This window comes from Anopheles arabiensis, chromosome 3 (assembly GCF_016920715.1).
Source record: "Anopheles arabiensis isolate DONGOLA chromosome 3, AaraD3, whole genome shotgun sequence".
Classification (NCBI taxonomy): domain Eukaryota; kingdom Metazoa; phylum Arthropoda; class Insecta; order Diptera; family Culicidae; genus Anopheles; species Anopheles arabiensis.
In genome coordinates, this window is record NC_053518.1 from 54,910,005 (window position 1) to 54,937,970 (window position 27,966).

Sequence of the window (27,966 nt, forward strand, 5' to 3'; positions counted from 1 at the left end):
ACTGTCCATATAGTTGTGGTAGGCGCTGTACTTAGACAGGTAAAAAGAGCGATCCAGCGTTTTGCGTTGCTACGACCTACTTTTACGTAAACCGGATCAAAATAGTCGATTCCTACGTATGGAAAATGCCGACCAAAAAGTGTAACTCTTTCTATATGCAATGGTGTCATGGGGGGTGTTTATGATTTAGCGTGTTTTATCCTACAAAATATGCATTCTCAAAGTACACGTGCTATCAGCGCCCGCAGTTTCGGCACATAGTATTGTTGTCGTAATTCGTTCACAACTGACTCTCGATTGCCATGCTTGTATCTTCTGTGGAATTTGTCTACCAGTAAAAACGTTATTCGGGTTCATTACACCTTATTCGTCCTAAAAAGGATAAAATTTATACATCGTACTAGATCTTGGTATCTGCTTGAAACTGAGCATTTGTTTGATCTCCGCCTCGTAGTGTTCTTTTTGTGCCCATATGCAAAGAGTTATCTCCGCCTTGGCATATTGTTCTTGACTCAGTGCCTCTTCACAGTTTGTATTACCTTGACATTTATGCTTCAGGTATTTTATAAGCCAATGTATTCGTGCTATACTTCCTACAAGTTTCTCCCACCGTGAGAATCGTTCAATCGCTACCATTTGTTGCTGTTCTGCATGGATGTTAACTCCTCTTAGCTCGTTGTTTGTTGTATATAGTTCTAACTTCTGTGCTGGCCAACATTCTTCTGTTTATTTTAAAAAATACGGTCCTTGGAACCATTGTGAATTTTCATCGAAACTAGGCTCCTTAATCCATTTGATCGATTAATCTGCCACATTTAACTTGTACTTCACCTTTCGCCATTCCCTTACATCGGTTGAAATAAGTATTCCAGCCTATGAAAACCTACGAACTGTTGGTATCTTCTATGGTCGGATCTTAACCAGGCTAAAACTATTTCAGAATCCATCCATAGCACATGTCGTTTGACGTCTTGCCGTGTTGAGCGGAGTTATAACACAGTAGAATAAAAGAGGAGCAGAAACTAAACAATGAACTTGTATGTAATGTATTTTAAACTAGACTGACGATATTAAACATTTTCTAAAGACTACTATGATGTGTTCATTGCACACATGTTGCTTTCTCAACACTCCTCCTCAACGTGTGCCATGAAGCCCTAACATCTCCGTAAATTTTCTTTGTTTTGTTGCTCCTAGTGGTTTCGTTAGAATGTCCGCAACCATCTCTTCCGTGGGACAATATTCAAGCATCATTTTTCTAGATTCACACTGTTGTTTGACAAAGTGTTCTTTTGTTTCAATGTGTTTCGATCGACGATTGGTTCTATCAGAGTTGACGAAACAAATGCAACTCTGGTTATCCTCAAAGATTTTAACGGGGTTTTCAATATGTTCTCCTAAGTCTTTCATCAATCGAGTAAGCCACATTTGTTCTTGAGTAGCTTCACTTAAGGAAATATATTCTGATTCCATCGACGATAATGCAATGCTGGTTTGTTTGCGACTGGCCCATGACACAGCTCCACTAGCATAGAAAAACACATATCAGGTAGTCGATTTTCTTGTTATAGTATCACCTGCCCAGTCAGCATCAGAATAACCAATCAAATCGCTACCAGCTTTGTTGAAAGTGAGCTTAAAATGTTTAGTTGCTTTTAAATATCTTACAACACGCTTAGCCGCAACCCAGCATGATTCAGTAGGATTACTAACATTACGACCAAGTATTCCCGTACTCACAGCAATATCTGGTCGCGTACACACCGATATCTATAGAAGAGCACCAACTAGACTTCTATATTGAGTAGAGTCTTTCAAAATAGAGCTTGAGTCTTGCTGCTTCAAAAATCCTTCATCCATCGGTGTTTTCGCAGTTTTTGCTTCGCTCAATCCGAACTTACGAATCAATTTTTCAATGTAACCTTCGAGGCTAACGCTGTAGTTACCTTTTTCACATTTAACCTCCATTCCCAGAAAGTAACTAACTGGTCCCAGGTCCGTCATTTCGAAATGTTCGGTTAAAGCGTGATACACAGAATCAATGAGAGTCTCGTCCACACAACCGACTATCATATCATCCACGTACACTAAAATGTAGACTCTTTTTCCATCTTCAGTTTTAAAGTAGAGACACTGATCAGCAGCACTTTGTTGGAAGCCAATCTCTAGCAGAACACCGTGCAGTTTCTGGTTCCAACATCGAGCTGATTGTTTCAGACCATAAATACTCTTTTTCAATCGACAAACCAAATGCTCTTTGCCTTTTATCTCGTATCCAGGTGGTTGTCGCATAAAAAGCTCCTGATCTAGATCACCATATAAATAGGCTGTTTTAATATCTAAATGCCGTAATTTCATCTGTGTTTTAGAAGCTATAGCGAGCATCAAACGAAATGTTGTATGGCTTGTGACCGGAGCAAATACTTGATCATAGTCTTCGCCAAATTGCTGGGAATAGCCTTGCGCTACTAGACGAGCTTTGTGTTTGATTACTTGTCCAGCTGCATTTCTCTTCAACTTAAAAAATCCAGCGGTAACCAACAATCTTTCTGCCAGCAGGTAGCTCTACCAATGCATCCCATGTTCCATTTTCTTCGTGTGATTTCAGTTCATTTTCCATAGCCGATATCCATTTTTCGCGCGCTTCACAGATGAAAACTTCTTTCAAATTTCTGGGTTCTTCGTTTTGTTCAGAAGATCCCGCCATATAACTTTCCTCCCTGAATCGAACAGGTGCGATGCCTTTTGTTGTTCGCGTGGACCTACGTACACTTTGATGCATTTCAATAGCCCCTGGTTCATCTGATAGTTCGCCATCAGATGCACTGTTGTATGGTGTAACATCAAGATCATCTACAGTATCGTTCATGTTCGATTCCCTAATGCAGGGGGATTCAGCAGAAGCCTCCATTTGAACGATGTTTTCTCTCGTGGTAGTTACTTCTGCGCGACATAATGAAGGAGTTGATCCAAGTGGCAGTACCACTACTCCTCCTGATGTCGTTGGTTTCGGTTTTGTTCCAATTTTCTCAACCTCGCATTGTTCTAAAAATTTTGCGTCACGACTAATGGTAGTTGTTTTCGTCTCCAGGTTTACGAATCGATAGGCCTTCTGATTGTCCGCGTATCCGACGAACACCAACTTTTCAGCCTTTTTATCCAACTTACGCCGTTTTTCTTTAGGAATGTGTACGAAAGCTTCTGAACCAAATACTCGAAGATGTTCATACGAAGGATTCTTTCCGTGCCACATTTCGTAAGGTGTCGATTCCAGTAAGGAGGATGGCAAGCGATTTTGTAAATAATTGGCAGTGGTGATCGCTTCACCCCAGAACACCTTGTCCATGTTCGATTCTGCCAACATGCATCTCATCATTTCAACGAGGTACCGGTTCTTACGTTCAGCCACGCCGTTTTGTTGTGGAGAATATGGGGCAGTTTGTTGATGCACGATGCCGTGATCTACAAAAAATTCCTTTAAAGAATTGCTCCTGTACTCACCACCACCATCCGATCTGATGACTTTCGGATAGTGTCCAAACTGTGTTTTCATCATGGCGCAATATTCTCTGATCCGGTTTTCTGTCTCACACTTGTTTTGCAACAGGTAGATAATTGTATACCGACTAAAATCATCAACCAAAGTCATAAAATATCTGCTTCCTCGGGCTGTTGATACTTCAAACGGTCCTCCCAAGTCCGTATGTATCAGTTCGCCAACACCAGATGTCCTTGAAGATGAAGAATTTGGGAAAGGATCACGGCTCATCTTCCCTTCACAGCATGATCCACAAATGGATTTCACATGACATCGGTTGATGTTCAAGCCGCTTCCCAAATTGTTCCGCGCAATCTTCATTATGGCTTCTATGTCACGATGGCCAAATCGACGATGCCATAGGTGTATACAGGAAGCTTCATGGTTTTTATCTACCAACATGGCTTGTTCAGTCTGTTTTAGATAATACAGACCACCTTTACGTTCACCAATCAGCAATACTTGTTTTCCTTTCAGGACACGACATCCATACCTATCGAAAAGCATTTCGAATCCATTATCGGTAATTTTACTTACAGATAATAGGTTTGTCGTCAAAGATGGTACATGACACACCTTGTCCAAGGAAACTTTCTTGCGTTTTCCGTTTCCATCCATGGAAAACAATTTGCAGCTTCCGACACCAGCTGACTTGATGAAATCTCCGTTCGCTAATGAAATCGAGGATTGCTTCGATTTATCTATTAATTTCAAAATAGACGTATCGTTCGTCATATGAGAAGTTGCACCAGAATCGAAACACCATGGTCCAGTTTCGTTTCCTTCTCCAATGAACAAACATACTTCCTCTCGATTGTCTTCATTAGCAACGTTGACGCTTTCACCATCTAGTTTACTTCTTTTGTCTGCAGCCCATTTTCTACAGTCTTTTCTTATGTGCCCATTCTTCTTGCAATAATGGCACTGATTTTCCTTGTTGGTTGTTAGTTTCCTGTCCTTCCAAAATTTCGTGATGTTCTTTCCTCCAGATAGTAACGCTTTATCTTCATCTGCACCATCTGCTCGACGTCTTCCTTCATCCAACAATTTGCCTTTTACATAATCCACCGTAAGATCTTCATCAGGCCTACTTTCCAAAGCCACGATCAAACCATCAAAGGATTTTGGCAAACTGGACAACATTAACGCGACAAAGGATGGATCTTTCATTTCTTCTCCCAGCGCAATTAAACGAAGTCGCAGAGAACATAGTTCTTTGAGATGGTTAGAAATGTCTCCACCTTCAGTCATTTTTGTGGCAAACATTTTTCGCATGACGTGTATTTTGCTGGACAAAGATGAACGCTCATGATAGCCTTTTAGGGCATCCCACATATCTTTCGATGAACTCGTTTGCATGACATGGATGAGTTGGCTGTCGTCCAACGACAGACCGATCAGTGCCCTAGCACGTTCATCATTCGCAATCCATGCAGCGTCGGGACTTGCTGGTTTCGAATCTTTCACGACAGTCAGCACCTTTTCCCTTGCTAACAAAAGTTCCATCTTGAATTTCCATATTGCGTAATTTTGATCGTTTAATTTTTCAATGGTGACGTGTGATTCAGACATGTTTCTAGATTTAAGTTTTCAGTGTTTCTTCAAGATTAAAATTTTCGATAAGTTATTACTTCAATATAACACAAACTTAACACTTGTTCGACAGTACTTCTGGGCCCATAACCTGTTGAGCGGAGTTATAACACAGTGGAATAAAAGAGGAGCAGAAACTAAACAATGAACTTGTATGTAATGTATTTTAAACTAGACTGGCGATATTAAACATTTTCTAAAGACTACTATGATGTGTTCATTGCACACATGTTGCTTTCTCAACATGCCGGTGATTCGCTTCTACGTTGTTCAGAAGTCGTACGCCAATCTAGAAGTACCGCACCTTGAAGTTCCAACCGCGGCACGGACATCAGCTTTAAAGGTGCTACTTTCGCCTTTGCTGCGACAAGTGCAATCATGGGTTTGTCTACAATGACCGCTCGGAAATATGCTACAGCTGCATGTGCGGACTTACTGGCATCTACAAATATATGAACTTCTAGATTGTTATAGCTTTCGTAGTTACATCCATTAAAGTAGCACCGTGGAATATTTAATTCCGATAATCGGGGTAACATGTCGATCCAACGCCTCCACTGTTGGTTTACACTTTCGTGTATCGTTTCATTCCAGCCAATTCCAGCAGCCCATATTTCTTGCAGCAGTATTCGTCCATGTATAAGAAAAAAAAAAAACAGTCCTAGAGGATCGAACAAGTTCATTACAATTCTCAATACCTTTATCTTTGTGGAGGTATGTGTTTTCAACAATATACTCTTCATTTCCGGCCTTATTACAAATGAGTAAGCTGAAACGTCTTTGTCCGGTTTCCACTTCATACCCATTACAGATTCTACTCCTTTGTCGACTTCTATAGCCTTATCTATGTCCGTTGCCTCTTGACTCACACCTTTCACTATTGCCTGATTGTTCGATAAATGTAATGTGTGCAATTATAGAGGAATTTCAATGTTATGTGCGTGCAGTAAACTGTTTGAAAAGATAATGTCTCGTCATATGCTCCAAGCCTTTTCACCATTAATTTCTAATGTTCAACATGGCTTTATGCCGAAACGATCGATTGAGACCAATCTAATATACTTACTTAACTTTTGCCACTCCTATATTGACAAGGGCTTACAGGTTGACGTCATTTATACTGACCTTGCGCTGCTTTTGACAAGGTCAACCACTTTTTATTGCTATCTAAATTATCAAAGTATGGTGTTCACACAAATGTTGTTGAGTGGTTAAGAAGTTATTTAACTGATCGTTGCATTAACGTTAAGATAGGAACTAGTTTATCTGCCACATTCCATAATTTATCTGGTGTTCCTCAAGGGAGTATTTTAGGACCTTTACTATTTATTATATTTATTAACGATGTCGTGTTCGCTATTCTTCATGTTAAATTGTTATTATATGCTGACGATCTAAAAATGTTCCTACCTGTTAAATATTCTGACGACTGTGAAATGTTACAAGACTCGTTAAACCATTTTTCTGCATGGTGTTTTAATAATGAAATGTTACTTAATGTTAGCAAATGTAGTTGTATAACATTCTCAAAGAAAAAAATCCTTTTATTTATAACTACAAAATCAATGAAGACAGCGTTCCACGTTTTTCTCAGGTTCGGGACTTGGGAGTTATTTTAGAGAGTAAGCTTAGTTTATCTAGCCATTATGAAACTATCGTCACTAAAGCTCTTAAACTGTTAGGATTTGTCTTACGTGTCTCGGCCGACTTTAAAGATCCTTTCAGTTTAAAAACATTATACTGTTCTTTAGTCCGTCCCATCCTGGAATTTGCCAGTGTAGTTTGGTGTCCCCATCAAATCACATACATAGATAAAATTGAAAAAAATCAGAAAAAAATCACACGTGTTATGTTTCATCGTCTTCCCTGGTCAAACCAAATTCCACGTCCTTCGTATAATGTTCGGTGTTTACTATTTGGCTTAGAGACTTTACAGCATAGGAGAACTATGGCTCAGATAACTTTTATGCATAAATTATTAATTGGAGATTTTGATGTACCTGACATTTTAAATTTTATTTGCTTTTCTACTCCCTCTAGAGGTCTTAGAAGTAGAGAGTTACTAAGAAACCCTTTTTAGATCGACTGGTTTTGGTGCCAATGATCCACTGCTCAAAATGATTGATGTGTATAATAGGTTAGGGTTATCAGCAGATTTCAACCAATCCGTTAGTCAGCTGCGTCAGCATATTCAAGTTAGTTCTAGGGCCATACTTTAAACTTGTACTCTGTAAGCATTAAGTTACTTAGGCATACTGCCCGATAACTTTGATTCAAATAAATAAATAAATAAATAAATAAAAAGCGACGTATTTCGAATCCTCCATCTGCATGGATTCTTTTTACCTCCTGTTCTGTCCCCCGATCTTTAGCAAACTTGCCCTACGTTGTGATATTATTTTATTGATTAATTTGCCGTACACGGAAGTTTGGTTGATACAGTTCACGTGTAATTTTATTGAGTATTGAATCGCGACTGATCGCTGAGCGCCGCGCACCCAGCTCAAGCAGCGTAAGCAAAAACTCGCACACACTTACGCCGAAAATTCTCGTACCTCACTCCTCTTGCCTTCTACCTTTCTTCCTCTTCCTCTACATTTCTCCTCACCAGTACATGCTACCGTATGCGGTACCAAACACCTCCAGTCCTACATCAATGGCTTCTTCCACCGTTGAAAAACTATCGAGGTAATCGTCCACATAGTGGTAATCTAATATGGCGGTCAGCGAGCGCTTAGAATCGTTACCTATTGCCCATGCCTTTCGATTTTTAATATATTGCGCTGAAGTTGGAGAACAGGCTGCTCCAAACATAGCCACATCCAGTACGTATACAGAATCGTCTTCTGTTGAGTTTTCTCTCCATAAATAACGCTGGTAATGCCGTTCAGCAGGCCGAATTAGTTTTCGATGAAACATCTCTTTTATGTCTCCAGTTAAAGCGTATGCGTATTTTTTAATGTTGTATAGTACGGATATCAGCGAATTCGAAAGGTCGGGGCCTTTCAAAATCGCAGCATTCAGTGATACTCCATGTTAAGCAGTTGCTGCATCCCAAATAATTCTCACTTTGCTCGGTTTTCTCGGATTGATCACTAATCCTAGCGGCAAATACCAACATTGGGGCCTTTTCCGTTTGAAACTTGTAGGCTGAAATTTCAGCCTGTCAGCTGTTTGCATTATATAGCAGTTTTTGAGCAGCACCGTGTTTTCGAGCAGGTACTCGAATCTAATTCTAGCTTTTAGGCTAAAATTTTCTAGACTGAAAATCGCAAGCTAGTTTTTTGTGTTTTTGTATGAATTGTTTACATGATTTCAGCCTCCAACTGTCAAACTCCATACAAAAAACAAACTGGAATCGTGAAGGCCCCCATTCGTCGATTTTCGTGTCTTGTAACTCATTAGTTGTAGCTTGGTGAGCATATTATTTCTCTACATATTCCCTTAACAAACTGCGAACTCCCTCATATAACTTTTGGTCCTTTTGTAATCGTCTCTCCAGTCCGACCAACCTTTTATATGCCATATCGTAGCTTGGTGGAAATTTTGGTTCATCGGTCTTCCACAATAGTCCGGTCTCGAACCGCTTTCCTATTTAGATAGTATTACTATCTAAAAGTGTTCGAGCTCTTTTATCTTCTTCTGCCTCAATTATTACTGTTGGGGGTTGAATAATTAAGTCTCGCACTAGTTGCGTTAAGTCGTCGGAACCTTCTTCATTATGGTACCCTATGACTCTTAGTCCTGGTTATGATTGTGTACGACCATATATTCCCCAGCTTAGTTTACATTTCGATGCTATTGGTTCGTTCCAAGTCCCCTCTCGTTTTTTCAATGGGACTATTAGGTTTAAATTATTTAATCCAATCAGCATTCTTGGCACTATCCTTTTGTAATCTGTAATCGGTAGGCCACTTAAATAGAGGTATTTTGTTTTTAGTTCTCGATACTGTTCGTACGTCTTTGACTTGGCTTTTTTTGTTGGCCGTAAATTGTTAAACTGTTAATCTTCAAGGAATATCACTCTGTCCTTGCTACTTGTCCCGTCCACATCATTTTAAATCGTGTTGAGTTTCGCTTATCTGCATTTGTTGAGCTATTTCTTCGTCTAGTAACGTCAACTCTGATCCTTCATCTAACAGCGCATAAATGCTCACTATACGACTGCTTTTCACGAGCGTAATAGGTATAATTCTAAATAAGGACAAACTTGTTCTTCCTATATTCGAATGAGTACCACAATATCCGCTACTGCTCGCCGTTTGCCATGGTGATTCATTATTTTATGTTTATGTTTATGTTTATTTGTCTATCGATGGACAATAATGCCCCCTCGAACCATTTTAGTAATGTTTTACAATGAGTTCTTTACAATGGATTACAATAACATAGAACATAAAAATGTGCACTATGGAACCAAATTTAACACAGAAACACGATCATTAAACTCAGTTGGCAAAATCCTCGGCTCAAAAGCGTCGCTGACTGCGTTGAAAGCACGGCACATAAGTAGGAACGGGTCAGAGGAGCCAAATTGCGTTCTACGGTCGTCGAGGGCCAACATTGCCCGAGTCCGGAGCGGCCTGGCCGGAACGTACAGGTTGATGGCAGCCAGTAGTGACGGAGAGTCAATACGGCCGTCGAGAAGTCCCGTGATGAACGACAACCTGGCTTTTTGTATTCGCTCACTTAGGGTGGGTAGCCCGAGTATTAAACACCTAATCCGGTAATCGAGCCTTTGGTTCCATGAGCGAAGTGCAAATCGTGAAATTTTTCGCTGGATTGATTCCAATCGAGCTAACGGACGCGCTGCAGTTGGCCACCATACGATATTTGCATATTCCATCAACGACCGGATAAGTGAGCAATAGAGCGCCTTGGTGCAAGGTTTATCATTAAGTTCGCGAGTCATATTGATAACTAGTCCTAGCATTCTATTGCTGGTGGCTACTACGTGATCCAGTTGATCCTTAAATGATAGTTTTGTATCGAGCGAAACGCCTAGATCCTTAACACATAGTTTTCGCACCAAGGACTGTCCATCAAGCGCATATTCATACAATGATGGGCAGCGAAAACGACTGAAAGTGATGACTTCACATTTATGTGTGCATAGGGATAAAGCATTACGGTTGCACCAACACTGGAACTCATGCAAGGAAGTTTGCAGTCGGGCGTGGTCTTCTGGTTCACGAATAACACGAAAAATTTTCGTGTCATCTGCGTACAGTAGATGATTATCAGCCGGAAGGATCAATGTCGCGTCGTTGATGAAAAGAAGGAACAGCAAAGGACCCAGGTTGCTGCCCTGCGGGACTCCAGAAGATGCATGCACTGGACTTGACATGTACGGGCCTAACTTCACAGAATATTGACGATCTGTAAGGTACGATCTAAGCCACATTATCATAGGGTTTGGGAGACCAAATATGTCGAGTTTCGCTAGCAAGATGGAGTGCGATACACTGTCGAATGCTGCCTTGATATCCGTATAAATAGCATCTAGTTGTAAACCGTTATCGATAGATTTATGGCATTTGCTAACAAATTCAAGTAGATTAGTCGTTGTAGATCGCCTGGGTACAAAACCATGTTGATTCACACTAATATAGTTGCAGGCCGAGGCCAACAATGGCTCGTAGATTAGCATTTCGAACACCTTTGCACACACGCTGAGTGAGGTTATGCCACGATAGTTTACAGCATCATTCTTACAGCCCTTCTTGTAGATGGGTGTCATCCAGGAAGATTTCCAAGTGGCAGGAAAGGTTCCACATCTCAGGGACTCCTTAAAAATCTTCATCAGCGAGGGAGCAAGCGCAGAAGCACACCACTTTAGGATAACGGCCGGTATACCATCTGGGCCAGGGGTATATGAGGATTTGACACGTTTGATGGCAGAGGTGATCGTATCGACAGTGATGACTGGTAGCATAGGGAGCAGTGCACCAACAGGTGTGTTAGCGAGAGCATCGGTCACATCTTCTGGACCAGTAGTTTGCGAAGCGAAGTTGTCCTTGAAGCGCAAGGCAAACAATTTACACATTTCTGGCAGGGAACAGGCACTGTCACCGTCATAACGTATAATGCTTGGTAGCCCAGCAGATTTTCGTTTTTTGTCCATATAGCTCCAAAAGCGCCTAGGGTACTTGCAGAGGGAACGTGCAGTTTGTTTCAAATAACTTCGGTGACAGGATCTATTATATCGGCGATAGAGAGAATGAACTCTGTTGTAATAAAGACGTGACGTGCTGTTTCGTTCTGCTCGTTGATCAGAATAGGCTTTTCTTTTTTCTTTTTTTAATGCATTTAGTGTGCGATCAGCCCATGGTGGTCCACGACGAGGAATTTTAACAGGAGTGCATTCACATATAGCAGATCTCATGAACTCACAAAAAGCCTCTGTGGCAACGTCAATGGTTGAATAGTCCGAACAGTTAAAAGAATTGTCAAAAGATAAAATCAATCGCTCCAATTTTTTAAGGTCAACACGAGCATAATTCAGCTGTTTATCAGCATCAATGGCTGTAGCGATCGTAACTGGGGCTACGTTGTCCAAATCAAAGTCAAGCGGAGGGTGGTGTTCGTCGATAGTAGTAAGGGGATATTCACAGACACGTATTGAAGAACATGTAGATGCAGCTGGCCAATTTGCGTAAATTAAGTCAAGTATTCGTCCCGATGAGTTAGTATTGAAGTTAAGCTGGTATAGTCCACTCTGATGCAAACCATCAACGAACTGGACACTGCGCGTGGAGCGTGCATGAGGCTCATAGAAATCAAAAGCAGCTCCATTTTCCTCTGACGCCGATGTCCAGGATAGCGTAGACTGGTTGAAATCACCAATAAGCATGAATCTGTCTCTCGGACCAAGAGTAGTGCAGATATTAGCAACGAAGTCGATCAATGCACTTATTTTCTCCTCATTCATGCTATGGTAAGGAGGCAGGTAGGCAGCGGCAATAAACAAACGGTGGTCGCATAACTGAATACATACGCAAGTGAGTTCTAACAGTTGCGGCAACGTAGGAAGCACATAAGAGAGAAGAGAAACGTTGCATGCAATTAAAACACCACCCCCACGAGAGTGAGAGCTGTTATTGGCATCCCGGTCGCATCGGTAAACACGATACTCATCTCCTAGAAGGAGAGCGGTGGGAATACAGGGATCAAGCCAAGTTTCAGTGAGTACCAATACATCCCCGTCCGTCAAAATGAGTGTATTTTTTGAGTGATTTGAGTTACACTGTCGAAATACAGTGCCCCTTCGACGAATGAGATACACCCTCGCGCGAGCCCTCCCCCTCCACACCCGTAACGCACAGTGCGCTCTGCAGTTCTCAATGTGTTTGTGTTCTTTTGAGCCATGCTACGAACACATGTAAAGATAGTTGTTTCTTTCGTTTTTCGTTTTCTTTCATGCACTTATTCTAAAACTAAACACAAACACGGTCATTTTTTATTACATTAAACACTTTATTGAAACATAAAGTACACACTAAAGTACACATTCAGAATCCTTCATACTCACGAATGACGTCATACCGGGTCGAGCCAGGCTGCGGGGAACTTGTCGACAATCTGCGTTGCCTCTGTTCATCAAATTCTTACCTGTCGATCCACGCACTGCATGTGCGTCTGTGCACACTGTTTATTCACTGCACACTTCACCAAAACACACCGGCGCACGAGACTTATAACGAAATGCGCATCAACGCACAAACACTGCGCGCGGGAGAACAAAACGCGCACAACCATCTCCGTCAAAGCGTCGCGCTGTACTGGTGGTTTTGTACGCGTAGGAGGGGGGGACATACGAAGCGATGGTTCGATGCTGTAGTGTAAGCGAGACAACACGATGTGACGAGCAGCTCCAAGTTGAGCTTGCTGAAAGAAGACACACACACATTCACAGACGGCTCGTCAAAGCACGGTATTTGAATTGGTGTTAGTGAAGCGCGCGTGTAAAACAGAATGCGAACTCTCATCGCAGCGCGTTTCTCCTTGCTTCCTCAAGCTTCCTCATACCCCTCGGCCTGTATCACTCAAAATTTGGGGTCTCAATGTTTGCGTGGTCGTATTCCGTCTCAAGAACCGACAAACGGAACTCATCGGCTTTAGAACGCAGGCCACGCACATTCTGATAGTACACAGTGATACAAGCCGCTCGATCAGTGGGTGCTTGTTGCATAGTCCCCTTGTGCAAAGCGACGGAAGAAATCATTCCCTTTCGCGCATTTTCTCATGCTTTCTTTTTCCTTCCTACGGCAAATTTGTCAAGCAGCGTTTCGAGCTACCCGTCCCTGGCACCGCCTCATACCCTTCGCATGAGCGCGCTGTCGAAGGTTTGGATGTGTTGGTGCGTCAGACGGCCAATCGCTGTCAGTCGTCGTCCGTGCTTTTTCCCCCCATAGCGCTATCTCTTTCACGCGTATGGTCAATGCTCGCGAGCTGTTGTGGCGCTCAAAAAACCGTTAACAAACATTGCGGCGATCAAGTTGCATTTTCACAAATCAAACCAAAAAAGCGCAATGAGTTCAATCGCTGCAATGTAAAAATGACTAAGGAATCGCTAGCTCACGCTGGAGGGTTTGCTGTGCAACGCGCAGAACCCTAATTCCAAGTAGCGCACGCAAGACAGGTGGCCATGGCCGTGCATAGGAAAGCTTAAACCAAATTACATAAAGCTTAAGTTTATGTGACACTATGATTTTCCTTTTATATGTTGTAAATTGCACAGATATGCTGAGTCGTATGCGCATGGGTGTGAGTGTGCGTGTGTGTGCACAACTGTCGCCGAATGTGTTTTCTTCCGGAATGTTATGATCCATCGGTCAAAGAAAAGAAGGTGTTCATGACGGTGTTTTTTTTTTTATTGTGGAGCTGCATCCTTCCCCCCTGCCTACAGCGTATGCATCGGGCAGGATACAGTGTGGCAGTATGCAAGTTGCCCGCTGGATAGGAGCGGGCCCGCGGCACCGCCATCATTCCGCACATCTTAAAAGCATGCCCGTCGTGGGTTCTAACCGCGTATGAACCGTCCGCCGTAGCAAGGGGTGACTATCCGGCTACGTGGTACTCAAGTCCTGAAAAGGCCGGCATGATCGCGTAGGCCATTACGCCAATAATAATAATAAGAAGAAGAGGAATAACATAGCATAACAGCCCACACCCGGAGAAGAGATTGGCTTATCTTTGTTGCTGCCGTGTTACCGCTGTGACGCGACAAATGCACGGAATGCAATCGACCAAAACATTAACCTACCGAGCCGAACCCATTTCCATGGCAGTGCCGGTCGCTCGGCGTCATGATATCGACTCTGAGCCAACAAGCCGCCGGATTCTGGACGGACAGGTACAGCACCATACGCGCACCGTAATAAACAAATCCAGAATCCTCTTTTGTATGGATTCAATTCAAAATGTTGTTTCCATTTGCATCCGCTAGCTGAATTGGAAAGAAATGTGCTACATATCACACGCACGTTTGCTTCGATCGTTTGTCTTTTAAATACCCCCAACAGCAGAACCGGTCGCAAAGATGGTGGTGCCAATTAAATGGTTGTATTGTCTTCTAGGTAGCGGTAATCGATCGGACGGCGTGCAGTGCGTTTTCTAAGAATGCATGGAGTGTGTAGACGCAGCCGGTGACAATGCACGCATTAGAATCAAACAGTTTTGGAGTTCCCGCACGCACACACAAACACACGCGCACGCACGAACGCATGCACGCATGCACGAATGCACGAATGCACGTACGCGCGTACGCGAGCACGCACCCACGAAAGCGCGCAGGCGAGCACACACCCCCCATTAACCCCCACCCCCTCCCGCATGATCGATTACGGCTACCTTATCGGAAGAAAGGCTGGTTCCTCACTCAAAGCACCGGGAGGGGAGGGGGATCGCGGCATGATAGAGTGGACGATCACTTTCCCCGCGCTGTGTGTGTGTCCGTGTGTGTGTGTCGTGGCCAGAAAACTCGAGACAAATTCCGGCACATTGAAAAAAAAAATTTTTATTGCCACTATACACCGTGCTACATGATGCTTAGAAGGTCGTTGAAGCATCAAACATGTTCAAATTAAAAAAATATTAGATTAGTGTTAGACGTTCTCGTACGCTTGTTTGAAATAGGCTTCTTCGCCTTCAATTGGCAGGGGCATCGAATGGTCTCATCAGCAGCGGCATGAAATAAAATAAACCATCAATACACCGATAACACTTTATAATCCCAAAATGAACCAGCTTCTCCCGCATCGTCAAGGTCACACACAATAAATAAATGCTATACCCACCAAATACAATACACAACCGCAATGTACATATATACCAACGCATACACACAATCAGCTGACGGCGAAAGGCACGGGCTGAAGCGCAAGTAAGGCAAGGCAGGGAGGGGAAAGGGAGTGAGAGGAAGAGGAGGAAGGAATGGGCCCCAATATTTTTTTAATTTTTCGGCCGTTTTTTTTGCGCCGTCTGAAATATTTCATCCATTCCTTCAGCAGATGGCGCTCGTTCCGCACCTAAAAACTGCAAGAAATACGCCGGCTATCGTAGTTTTGGCTGAAGTCTAGCGTATTTTTTTGCGTATTTTTTGACGCAAAACTACGCAAAAAACTACGCAGAAAACTGCTCGAATTTGCGCAGCGGGGTGTTAGTAGGCGCTGTGGTGTTGCAATTGAGCGAGCTTATCGTAGAAGGTGAGTGTATTGTGTTTGTTGTCGAAGGATTTGCTCGAGCCGTATGCGCAAAATATGGGTGCGCTGCTGTAGTGCGGTTGCTTCGGAAAAAATTGAACCAGTGTAGTTTGAAGTGTTTTTGAACGTGACGTGGACGGAAGAGTGGGTGAAGGGAGAGTGCAATTCATATCGGTTGGTAATTGTTCGGTTTGTGTTCGTGCGGGTTCATGGAAATGTGCAGGTGAGTATGGATTATTGTGGGGATTATTGTGTTGGGTACAAGGCTGCTATGGTGCCGGTGAGTGTTGATTGCGAGGCTGTTGTGGTGCCGGTGTCTGCTGAGTACGGGGTTGTTGCGGTATCGGTGTGTAAGTGTTCGTGTGTTGTGTTCGTGAATGTAGAGATCGCGGCGGGAGTGAAATGAACTCACGCACACCGAGCCCGACCGGCCAGGAGGCTGCGTTAAGTGCCTTACTACGAAGGGCAGCAGGGATTCTGACCTTGAACGATACAGCACTCAATGGGCTAGGAACCGTTCCTGCTTTTAGCAGGCTAAAAGCAATTGCGTCTGCAGTGTCCAACTGCAAACACACCAACGAGACAACTTGCTCTATGGTGACGGACGCAGCCAACCTTGAAAGATGCAGCCATAAATAATCGGTTCTTGGTGTCTGTGAAACAGTTGGTATTGAAGCGGAGGCTGTATTAGTACCTGTGATTATTGGTGGTAGTGAACCCGCCATGCAATTGACAGCGATTTGCGAGGGCGCGCGAGGGCTCGCACGCCATACAAGTTCACCGCCCCAGAGCCCTCGCATGAAAGAGCTTGCGAGCCTTGGTAGTTTTTTCACCCCTAGTTTTAGCAGTTATAATTATAGCACCCCGAGAGCAGGTATAACAGTGCGATTTGTAGCATACTAAACACCTGAATTTTGACAATTTAGTTTTCAAAAATCCACAAAAATTTAATTAGTGATCTTTTCGCCAAATACTACCGCACAAAAATAATCCTTGAATAAAAATCAACGATTATTTAAAATACCATAAGATTTCGAACACATGAAATCTTTCGCAACCCTCGTAATGTTTGACGGGAAAAATCAACGATTTTTTTTAAATACCATAAGATTTCGAGCACATGAAATGTTTCGCAACCCTCGCAATGTTTGACGGGGTACTAAACACCTGAATTTTGACATTTTAGTTTTCAAAAATCCACAAAAATTTAATTAGTGATCTTTTCGCCAATTACTACCGCACAAAAAATAATCCTTGAATAAAAATCAACGATTTTTTAAATAACATAAGATTTCGAGCACATGAAATCTTTCGCAACCCTCGCAATGTTTGACGGGGATGCAACTGCATCACGAAATAATCTTCGTCTTTTTCCGTTTGGTAGTGCATCTGGGAGCAATTGATTGCTATGTTGCAAGGATGCCGAATGGGCCGTGGCGATTCCGGCAAAGCCATCCCGAATCTCCTGTATTACCGGTGGGACCAAGCTAGCCTTCATGGCATCAACAGCCGTCCGGAGCCGTCCGGAGCCGTTCGGAGCCGTCCGGAGCCGTCGAAGCTGTCCGGAGCCGTCGGAGCCGTCCGGAGCCGTCGGAGCCGTCCGGAGCCGTCGGAGCCGTCCGGAGCCGTTCGGAGCCGTCCGGAGCCGTCGGAGCCGTCCGGAGCCGTCGGAGCCGTCCGGAGCCGTCGGAGCCGTCGGAGCCGTCCGGAGCCGTCGGAGCCGTCCGGAGCCGTCCGGAGCCGCTAGTCGGCAGCTGGAGCCGTCGGAGCCGTCGGAGCCGTCCGGAGCCGTCGGAGCCGTCCGGAGCCGTCGGGGCCGTTGAAGCCGTTGGAGCCGTTGGTGCTGTCCGGAATCGTTGGAGCCGTCGGAGCCGTCTGGAGCCGTCGGAGCCGTTGGAGCCGTCGGAGCCGCTAGTCGGCAGCTGGAGCCGGTCGGAGCCATCGTAGCAGTTGGAGCCGTCCGGAGCCGACGGAGCCGACGGAGCCGTCTGGAGCCGGTCGGAACCTTCGTAGTCGTTGGAGCCGACGGAGCCGTCGTAGTCGTTGGAGCCAACGGAACCGGTTGGAGACGTTGGGGCCGTCGGGGCCGTCGAAGCCGACGGAGCCAGTTCGAGCCGTCGGAGTCGTTGTAATAGTCGGAAGTCTTCTGAAGCGCTTTAATTTCCCGATATCAGCTATAATTTCATTTTAAAAAACAGCTTACGAGTAAAAAAATAGACTTCTTCATTTATTGCTCTTAAGTTTTTTTTTTATTTTTTTTTAAAACAATAAAGTCAAAAACAATTGTTTGCTCCGTATATATAGGGAAAAACTATGAATCAAACTATTATTGATCTTTATTTTCATAAAAGATGGACGGATGATTGATAGTTATATTCTTTGTCTTGTCCATGTGCCATCATGTTATTCTGTAAAAAAACAAGTGCGGCCTAAACCATACACGTTAGTCGATGTAAACAACCGTACAAAACTGCCATAATTACACTCGTCTGCCTCGTTGTTTCGTATTTTATCAAACCCACCTCCCGTCATAGTTCTATTGCTCCTTGACCTCCTAATTTGATTCATTTTTTTCCTATATATATACGGAGCAAACAATTATTTTTGGCTTTATTTTTGAAAAAAAAACACACAAAAAAACTTCATATCAATAAATGAAGAAGACTCTTTTTTTACTCGTAAGCTGTTTTTTACAATAAAATTATCACTAATATCGGGAAATTAATGCGCTTCAGAATGCTTCCGACTATTACAACTACTCCGACGGCTCCGACGGCTCCGGACGGCTCCAACGGCTCCGACGGCTCCGCCGGTTCCGGACGGCTCCGGCTGCCGACTAGCGGCTCCGGACAGCTCCGGACGGCTCCGACGGCTCCAACGGCAACAACGGCTCCAACGGCTCCAACGGCTCCAACGGCTCCGCCGGCTCCGGACGGCTCCGACGGCTCCGGACGGCTCCGGCTGCCGACTAGCGGCTCCGGACGGCTCCGGACGGCTCCGGACGGCTCCGGACGGCTCCGGACGGCTCCGGCTGCTCCGACGGCTCCGGACGGCTCCGAGGTCGGAGTTTTGCACCTACCTTCCGGAACCGCTTCCAATTTTGGCGGAGTCATTCGGAAGCGATTCCGGATTTTTGTTGAATTTACCCATCACTACTTGCTACGCGGATTCCCGATGGCGTTAGTACACCCAATCCAACTCCAGTGCAGGGAAGCCGTCCGTTTCACTTCGTCGATGATCGATATAGGCACCTTAGTGCACGCCAGATGGTATGTACCCTCACAATATAGGCACGTAATTGACCCTTCAACCGGGCCCAGTGCTTCAGAACATGCATAACACACATCCTCCATTTTAGATGCCGCTGCAGATGAACGTCGAAGGAGCCACAAATAAAAGCCAAATATATCGCAAACACGGTGGTTTTCGTCAGGAACACGATGGCAGGGTCACGAGACTACACTTATGGACATACTAAAACTTGTGTTGATTATAGCAAAACCAGATTACACCAATAAAATAGCGGATAAATGCGGAGCGATAGCAGTAGACACGCTATGTGGACAACTGTCAAAGCTGGATTAGTTGGATGGATTTTGTTGATAATCTATTAAATTTGTTCGATGTAGTTACGTGTGGTGTCGGAGGCGACAGCCTGATATTTTGCATTCAGAAAAGCTTCCACATGGATAGTTACTATGTTTGTTGAGGCACATTCGATACAATGACAAACTATTTACTCGCCTCCAACGTTCCTCTTCCAGTGACCGTTTTATCATCAACTACTTCGAAAGCTAATTCCAACAGATGATTCATGAAGCACCCGAACATACCGAGGTCTTCTTCTTTACGGTCTTCTTCGATATTTTACGGATAAATAAAACCAATTTTGATCGCGGCAGATCAGATTCGTTCGGATTGTCTAGCTAGAACGTTACGCTTCCTAAAACTTCACGTACCAACTTTTTTCAATAGTATATGTCCCCCTACCCAAGGTAAGGCTCCTAAACTCCAACGTTTCCAGTAAGAGAAAACCCTTCGGGTTTTCCATGATCGCCTGCAAGATCAAATGCCATGTTAAATCAGTCCGCTTTGTACAGTTCGTTCCACCTCGACTCATGTCAGTAATAACTGACTCCCCACAAGCACGGTGCTAGACGGCCCCCGCGTATGTCCGATCACATTACAGGATGTTTTCCTATCAAATAGTTTTAAGGACAATACCCAACGCTGGTATATTATGTATACGTTGGTCTTTTGTTCAAGCCGGAATTCCACCTCGTATATTTTGCCTCGTGTAGCCGCGCGGTCTCGTAGTATAGTCGTCAACTCGTACGACTTAACAACATGCCCGTCATGGGTTCAAGCCCCGAATAGACCGTGCCGTCATACGTAGGACTGACTATCCTGCTATGGGGGGAAATCAATTAGTCACTGAAAGCCAAACCCACAAGAGGTAAATGCAGGCCTTGACCGACAACGGTTGTTGAGCCAAAGAAGAAGAAGAAGAAGCCGCGCGGTGAAAGAGTTGCAGTAAATACAGGGTTTACCTAGCCAATCGGGCGTCGTCAAAGCGTTATCGGTCGCCGTAAATACTTTTTCGGGCGACGTAAACCCTCAATTGGGCACTGTCATTTCTATTCGGGCCTTGTGAAGTATGAATCGGGCAAAGTACAGAATGAATTGGGCCTACTTTATATTTTGTTGCTTTCTAGCTATAAAACAATACTTTTTTGCGAGTAGTTTAACTGATATGTAAGAAAAATCACTATTTTTAAGTTTGATTACATAAAAAATTATTCAAATTCTTTTTTTTTTATTTTCAATTCCACCCCGTACAATGCAATTTGGTTTTATATTTTTTTTAAATATAATATGTTTGGTGATTTAATTAGGTAAACATTTTAAAATAATACATAATATGTTGAACAACATCCAAAATACGTATTTTTAAACAACTTGATGGATCAAACACACCGGAGCGACCGATTAGAGTAGGACGCTTTCATTCTGTACTATGCCCGATTCATACTTCACAAGGCTCGAATAAAAATGACAGTGCCCAATTGAGGGTTGACGTCGCCCGAAAAAGTATTTACGGCGACCGATAACGCTTTGACGATGCCGGATTGGCTAGGTAAACCCTGTAATGCCTGCAAAATACGACGATGTAACGAGCATTGCATTTCCACAGCCAAAAATAAGCAACTGCAAAAAAACGCGTAATAAAAAGGAGACTTTTTCTTGGGCAATAAGTAGGATCCAACCACTCTATATATTCCAATTATCAAACAGTCGATTAAAATAAGTGTTTTTCACAAAAAGTAAAAAATAACCTAACAACGTAAGTTTTTGTCACTTTTGCTTTCCTGAGTTCACAAGCAAAATGTGCTTTCTTGCAATGCACAAGCAATTTTGGCAATATTGACAATTTTTTCAGCATATTGTCGTTACCGTGCCCTCGCATTTTATGATAGAATAATCTTCATCACAATAACATAACAAATGCACTCACCTAGTATTGTAATATGTTGATTTGTAGTAAGGAGGATGATGGTCGAATACATAGTTTAGGATGGGTCCTGTGCTTTTCAGCAACTTTCGAAGTTCACCTACTGGTTTCACTACCATGGATGGCGTGGTAGGATTAAGATTCATTGAATTAATTGTTCTATGACGTTGCAAACTAGAATATGTAACAGTTGCTATCGTATCGTCGAATGCAGTAGGGTGGAAATTGGGAATACTCTTGGGATTATTTCTCCTGTGAGCATCTACTATCGATTGTTGTATATCACTATTCTTCTGGGTCGTTGTAATTTGGTCGTTATATGAGCCAGTTGCATCCATCTTCACGGTTTCGCTGGCATCGACTTTATTATATTCCATAACAGCCAATCTGACATTGGACATGGGATGTTGTATGGTTCGTTGGGTAGATACGCTGGGTAAAGATACATTGGAGGTTTTCTCCAGTGATACTTCCACAGCCGTTGGTGATAAAACGGTGAGAACCGTGAGGCCAGTCGTAGGTGAAGAGTTGAAATTGTTTGAAGTCGTGCCCATTGTTAACAATGTTGATGATAATTGAACAACTGCACCATGTAATAGACAAAAACAAGTGAACAAGAAAGATTATTCAATAGTTAATAAGGGCAAGTAGCTTTCAATAATAGATAATATTAAAACAAACCTTCCCGCCAAACATTGCGAGGGTTGCGAGTAGTATCATCTGCTCGAGATCTTATGGTATTTTAAATAATCTTTGATTTTTATTCATGAATTATTTTTTTACGGTAGTATTTGTCGAAATGATCACAATTTAATGTTTTGTGGATTTTTTAAAATAAAATGACAAAATTCAGGTGTTTATTATCCCGTTAAACAATGCGAGGGTTGAGATTTCATCTGCTCGAAATCTTATGGTATTTTAAATAATCATTGATTTTTATTCAAGGATTATTTTCTGTGCGGTAGTATTTGGCGAAAAGATCACTATTTAAATTTATGTGGATTTTTGAAAACTAAAATGTCAAAATTCAGGTGTTTAGTATGCTACAGATCGCACTGTTATACCTGCTCTCGGGGTGCTATAATTATAACTGCTAAAACTAGGTGTGAAAAAACTACCAAGGCTCGCAAGCTCTTTAATGCGAGGGCTCTGAGGCGGTGAACTTGTATGGCGTGCGAGCCCTTGCGCGCCCTCGCAAATCGCTGTCAATTGCATGGCGGGTTCCCGCGTATTTAAATAGTGATCTTTTCGCCAAATACTACCCCACAAAAAATAATCCTTGAATAAAAATCAACGATTTTTTAAATAACATAAGATTTCGAGCACATGAAATCTTTCGCAACCCTCGCAATGTTTGACGGCCCGCCATGCAATTGACAGCGATTTGCGAGGGCGCGCGAGGGCTCGCACGCCATACAAGTTCACAGCACCAGAGCCCTCGCATTAAAGAGCTTGCGAGCCTAGGCAGTTTTTTGGCCCCTAGTTTTAGCAGTTATAATTATAGCTCCTCTAGGGCAGGTATAACAGTGCGATTTGTAGCATACTAAACGCCTGGATTTTTACAATTTTTTTTGAAAATATCCACAAAAATTGAAATAGTGATCTTTTCGGCAAATAACACCAAAACAAAATAATTTATAAATAAAAAATAAATATTATTTAAAATATCATAAGATCTCGAGCAGATGATACTACTCGCAACCCTCGCAATGTTTGACGGGTAATAATAATTGTTAATATTTAAATGTCACGTTACTTACCTTCAGTGCCATCCAGTTGCTGTCGGCTATCCGGTGAGGGTTCGAAGTGGTGCTGCAAGAAACCCTGGGAACCAACAGATTCAAATGTATCCTGCTCTGCTTCTAAGTTGTTCAATTCCGTTCGGGAACTGACGTGAATGGATTCGGCCGCAGATTCCGCACCGTTTAAAGGGGACAGTATCCTTACGGAACTGTCGTAAAGAATGTCATTTCTGTTGTCACCATCATCGTATCTCATCTCTCCTGCTGTCATTATTGGAGCGTTACCAGCACCACTTTTGTCATCTTGTGATGCATTATTTTCGTCGTATATATCCTGAACATTTAACATTGGAATTCCAGAGTATTCAAGATCAAAATTGTTCAGGTCTTGGATGGTATTAATTGAGAAATCAATCTGGCTAGTGTTGTGTATGTCATCGATATATGGATGGCTCAGCTGAAAATCTTCTCGCTTTGTTTGGTCCGGGGATGATACGCAATGTGCTATCATTAGAGCAAATAAACAACATTGAAACATCATGGTGTTCTCGAGCAATGAACCACATTCACGCTACTGCTCTTGGAGGCTAAAACAGTGACTCTATTATTATGAATAGTTTATATGAAAGCTTCACTTTAAAAAAATAACATATTTTTTTTGCTCGGTTAAGAAGCATAAGTTTATGTGTGTTCTTCATTGGAATGGTGAGAAACACAGTCGGATAGGATTTAATTACAATAGCCGTGTTTGTTTAACAGTTGTTGCAGCAATCCAATCATTCTGTAAATAAATAGGCATATAAAAGATGTCATTAGTATGATGCTTGTCTCTACTCTTTTTGTTCAATACAATTCATTGAAATTAATCAGAATAAATAACCTAAAAGTAAGGAAGTAAGAAAGAAACTGGATCAGAAGGAAAAACGTATTATCATAAAGGACAACAAAGGAACATATTACATGTATGTACAAACCGTAACAACACATGTTAAATATTAAAATAAATATTTACGGTCAATCCGATGACACATTAGTGTTTTACAACAATCCCGATAGAGGACACTATCGAAGTGGAGTCGTGTGGACAACTGCTGATAACGATCGGGCCAAGTCGTTCCGATTGCACGAAAATTTCCGATTGCGGCAAAGGTTACGATCGTGAGCCATTCTTTCACGTATCCCCGAGCCAAGCGACTGAGCCTCAAACAATAAATTAACGTTGCTTAAAAACCGCTTGTTTTACATATTTCGGGTGAAAGAAAGAATCCTGTTGCTAACGTCGCAACAACACAACAATATTAAATAAAGTACCAGGATATCCAACCCTGCTGGACTTGATAACTTGAATCAGATAATATACAAGCGCCGTGGATCCGAAGCCTCTAGAAGGTTAACATAGGCTTTCCACCTCCTACTCCTACTCAATACGTCTCCGTCGTACAGAACGATAACATGTCTCTCATTTATCCAAGCTTGGGTATACGGGGAAACCGTATTGGGCGGATGTGTTGCATGGCTAAATTGAGAGGGAGGTAGATGATTGATCTTCATGACTCTACCTGTGAGCGTCTGTTATCCATGTCAGGAGCGGCTTCCCCTCATCGTATGTCTCTTCCCGAAGGGCTGCGCTGGCTTCTTCAACAGAAAGTGATCGGGTGGTGGCCGGTCAACGAACGGATGTGCAGGTTGAGAATTCGTGGCAGATTCTTCAACCTGAGCATTATTAATGTCATAATCCGCACCTTCGGAGCACCGATGACGAGAGGGATGCCTTCTATTCGCAGCTGGAGAGGGAGTACGACCGCTGCCCACAACATGACGTGAAGGTTGTCATCGAAGACCTTGATGCTCAGGTCGGACAGGAGGAGGCATATAAACCAACGATTGGAAGCTTCAGCGTCCACCAGCTGACAAATGACAACGGACTCAGGCTGATAAACTTTGCCTCTCCCAAGCACATGGGCATCCGCACCACCTTCTTCCAGCATGCACACCGCCATAGATACACCTGGAGACACCCAAGGGGTGATTCAAAGTCCCAAATCGACCACGTTCTGATTGACGGAAGGTACTTCTCGGATATTATCGATGTTAAAACGTATAGAGGCGCAAACATCGACTGGGACCATTTCCTGGTCATGGTAAAGCTGCACCAGAAACTCTCCGTGGTTAACAACCAACGGAGTCAGGCCACCCCGAGGCTCAACCTGGACCGGTTGAAATGAGCTGATGTGGCGATGTGGGATATGCGACAGCGCTTGGAGCAGCACTTACGGCCGACAACAACATCGCCACAATGCCCTTCCCAGACCACTGGCGTATGGTGGAACGAGCCATCAGCACTGCAGCCGAACACAAGATCAGCCGCTTACCACGTAGAGAGAAAAAGGAATGGTTCGATGAAGAGTGCAGACGAGCACTATCCGAGAAGAATGCAGCGCGAGCTCGCATGCTACGGCATGAAACCCGTTAGAACATGGAAATCTACAGACGACTGAGGAAACAGCAAACCCTGCTCTTCCAGACCAAGCAGCGCCGTTTTGAAGAGTCAGACAAACGCACATCCATCGACTTCAAGGCGGCCTACGACACCATAGATCGGAAGGAGCTATGGAGCATCATGCAGCGTTACTACTTCCCTGGGAAGTTGATCCGGCTGTTAGAGGCCACCATGAACGGGGTGCAGTGCAAGGTGAGAGTATCGAACTTGACGTCGGAATCGTTTGAATCTCACAGGGGTCTGAAGCAAGGTGACGGACTCTCCTGTCTACTCTTCAACATTGCCCTGGAAGGTGTCATTCGAAGCGCGGAGCTAGACAACGACATTCGTGGCACGATCCTCTACCGGTCTCTCGAATTTCTTGGCTTCGCGGATGACATCGACATCATCGACAGGACAACAGCGAATATGTATGAGGCGTACACCCGACTCAAATGTGAAGCAGCAAGAATTGTTTTAAGAATCAATGCGACGAAGACGTAGTACCTGCTTGCCAGTGACTCAGACCATATGGGAAGCAGTGTATTAGTTGACGGCGACATTGTTGAGATGGTAAAGGAGTTTTGCTATCTCGGGACGGTCTTTACTTCGGACAACGACATCAGCAGCGAAATCCGGAGACGCATTGTGCAGGGGAATCGGGCATACTATGGGCTTCATCGACTGCTGAGGTCCAGAAGACTTCAAGCCCGTACGAAATGTGAGATATATCGCACATCGATTCGCCCGGTGGTCCTCTACGGACACGAATCCTGGACCATCTGAGCGGAGGATGCAAATGCTCTGGGCGTGTTTGAGCGACGCATAATCCGGACCATCTTTGGCGGAGAAATACGAGCTTGCTGAGCAGTACGGCGGACCGAGCACCCTGATGGTGACAAAGGCTGGCAGGATACGATGACTGGGGCATGTCTTGAGGATGCCGGAACTCATGGCATTATTGGCAAAAATGCAGTTTATCCTGCATTGGGCAAATTTTGAAGCAAATTGTACCGATTTGACATTTTATCTGTCAAATTTAGAAAACCGCGTATTTTCGAATCCGCGAAAGTCGCGAATCTCCAATGAACTTATTACTACCACTCGGTTATGGTCGTTTGACGTCTCGCATATCACCGTTCGTTGTGTTGGTGCTCTGCTGCTGCTGTCGCTATGAAAGTCAAGTTGTGTTGTGTATAGAAAAGCGTAAACAGTGTTATTGGCCAAACAAGTGGTAAGTTGATTTAAAATAATGAAGTTCTTAATTTTATGAAAGTAAGTGCCATTTTAGTTAAATAAAGAGGTAGGAGTTATGCTCAATACGTGCTGACTCCATTTGAAGCGGTGCACATATGTTCCAGCGTAGGTAAGTGGTGTGATGAACAACACAGCACAAGGCAGCGGGTAAGTGTTATCCAGCGAATATCGTGATAAAAAAGCGATCTTTTATAGACTATTTCAATATACAGATATTGTGCAGAAACGATGATTATAGGCCTGACCTTGGGTGTCTGGGGCTGTGCTTTGCGTTGCGTATGATTTGGTATGTTGTAAGCGGACCACGAAAGAAGAAGAAGATTGTTTGGTGAAGCTAGCGACAAGGATGCTAATCATGGTGTTTATTCCCTTATTTGCAGCCAATCTTCCTCCAGCTTGGCACTTGGTCAAACATTCCCGAGTGTGCCAGATTACTGTGTACTAACACATCGCACACTGGCACCTATCGCCAAACAATCGATAAAAATTTACCACTGGTTTGCTATATCGACCAATAAATTTACCTACTCGATTTGGTATCGCGTACGCCTTTTACTTACCGGTCGATAAAATTATAACGACCAATAAAACTACCAATCGAGTAGTTTCGTCAGCTGACAAATGTAGGGTTTGTTTACAAGTCACGAAGCCAGTTAGCAATCGAAAAAAGTGCTGCATAACAAAATTTATTGGAAAATCATGTTTAATTCTTTATTTTTCACTGCTGAAAGTGATGATGCTGAAAAAAATCTTGCACAACATCGTAGGGTACTGCGGAAACAACTAGATCCGCTTGAATTATTCGATAAAGCGATAAAGAACCTTGAGTTTTGTTTTTTCGTCAATCGTGTTGATGTGTGAGCTATTTCTTTTGTGTTTGTTTATTTTTCATATAACGTTGATTTTGATACTGGATGATATGTTTCTTTACTAAATTCATGCAAAATTTTCGACTTTCAAAGCGCTTGTTCGAGGAAATTCTCGCAAAAATAGCCCCATTCATTGCTCCAAAACATAACCGTGAACAAAAACTTGGTAACAATTTCATCATGACAATTGGCCAATCTACTTTAATTGATCTAAACGTTTGATCAAACCTTAACAGTTCTGGAGCGTGAACTAACATACGCAATTACCATGGA

General features: G+C 43.3%; 1 protein-coding gene across 5 annotated transcripts in view; it reads right to left on the minus strand.

Annotated features, from left to right (window-relative positions):
* LOC120900210 (serine/threonine-protein kinase meng-po) overlaps positions 1-27,966 on the minus strand; it is a 320,097-nt gene that overhangs the window by 166,792 nt on the left and 125,339 nt on the right. For all 5 annotated transcript variants that reach the window (XR_005739165.1, XR_005739164.1, XR_005739163.1 and 2 more), the window contains 2 exons: positions 23,107-23,869; positions 21,350-21,929 (listed from right to left, as the gene is read on the minus strand). Coding sequence is in view for 1 of the 5 variants with exons in the window: in XM_040306903.1 (XP_040162837.1) it covers positions 21,350-21,929; positions 23,107-23,629 (1,103 nt within the window). In the remaining 4 variants the exon portion in view is untranslated. The remainder of the gene's footprint in view (positions 1-21,349; positions 21,930-23,106; positions 23,870-27,966) is intronic.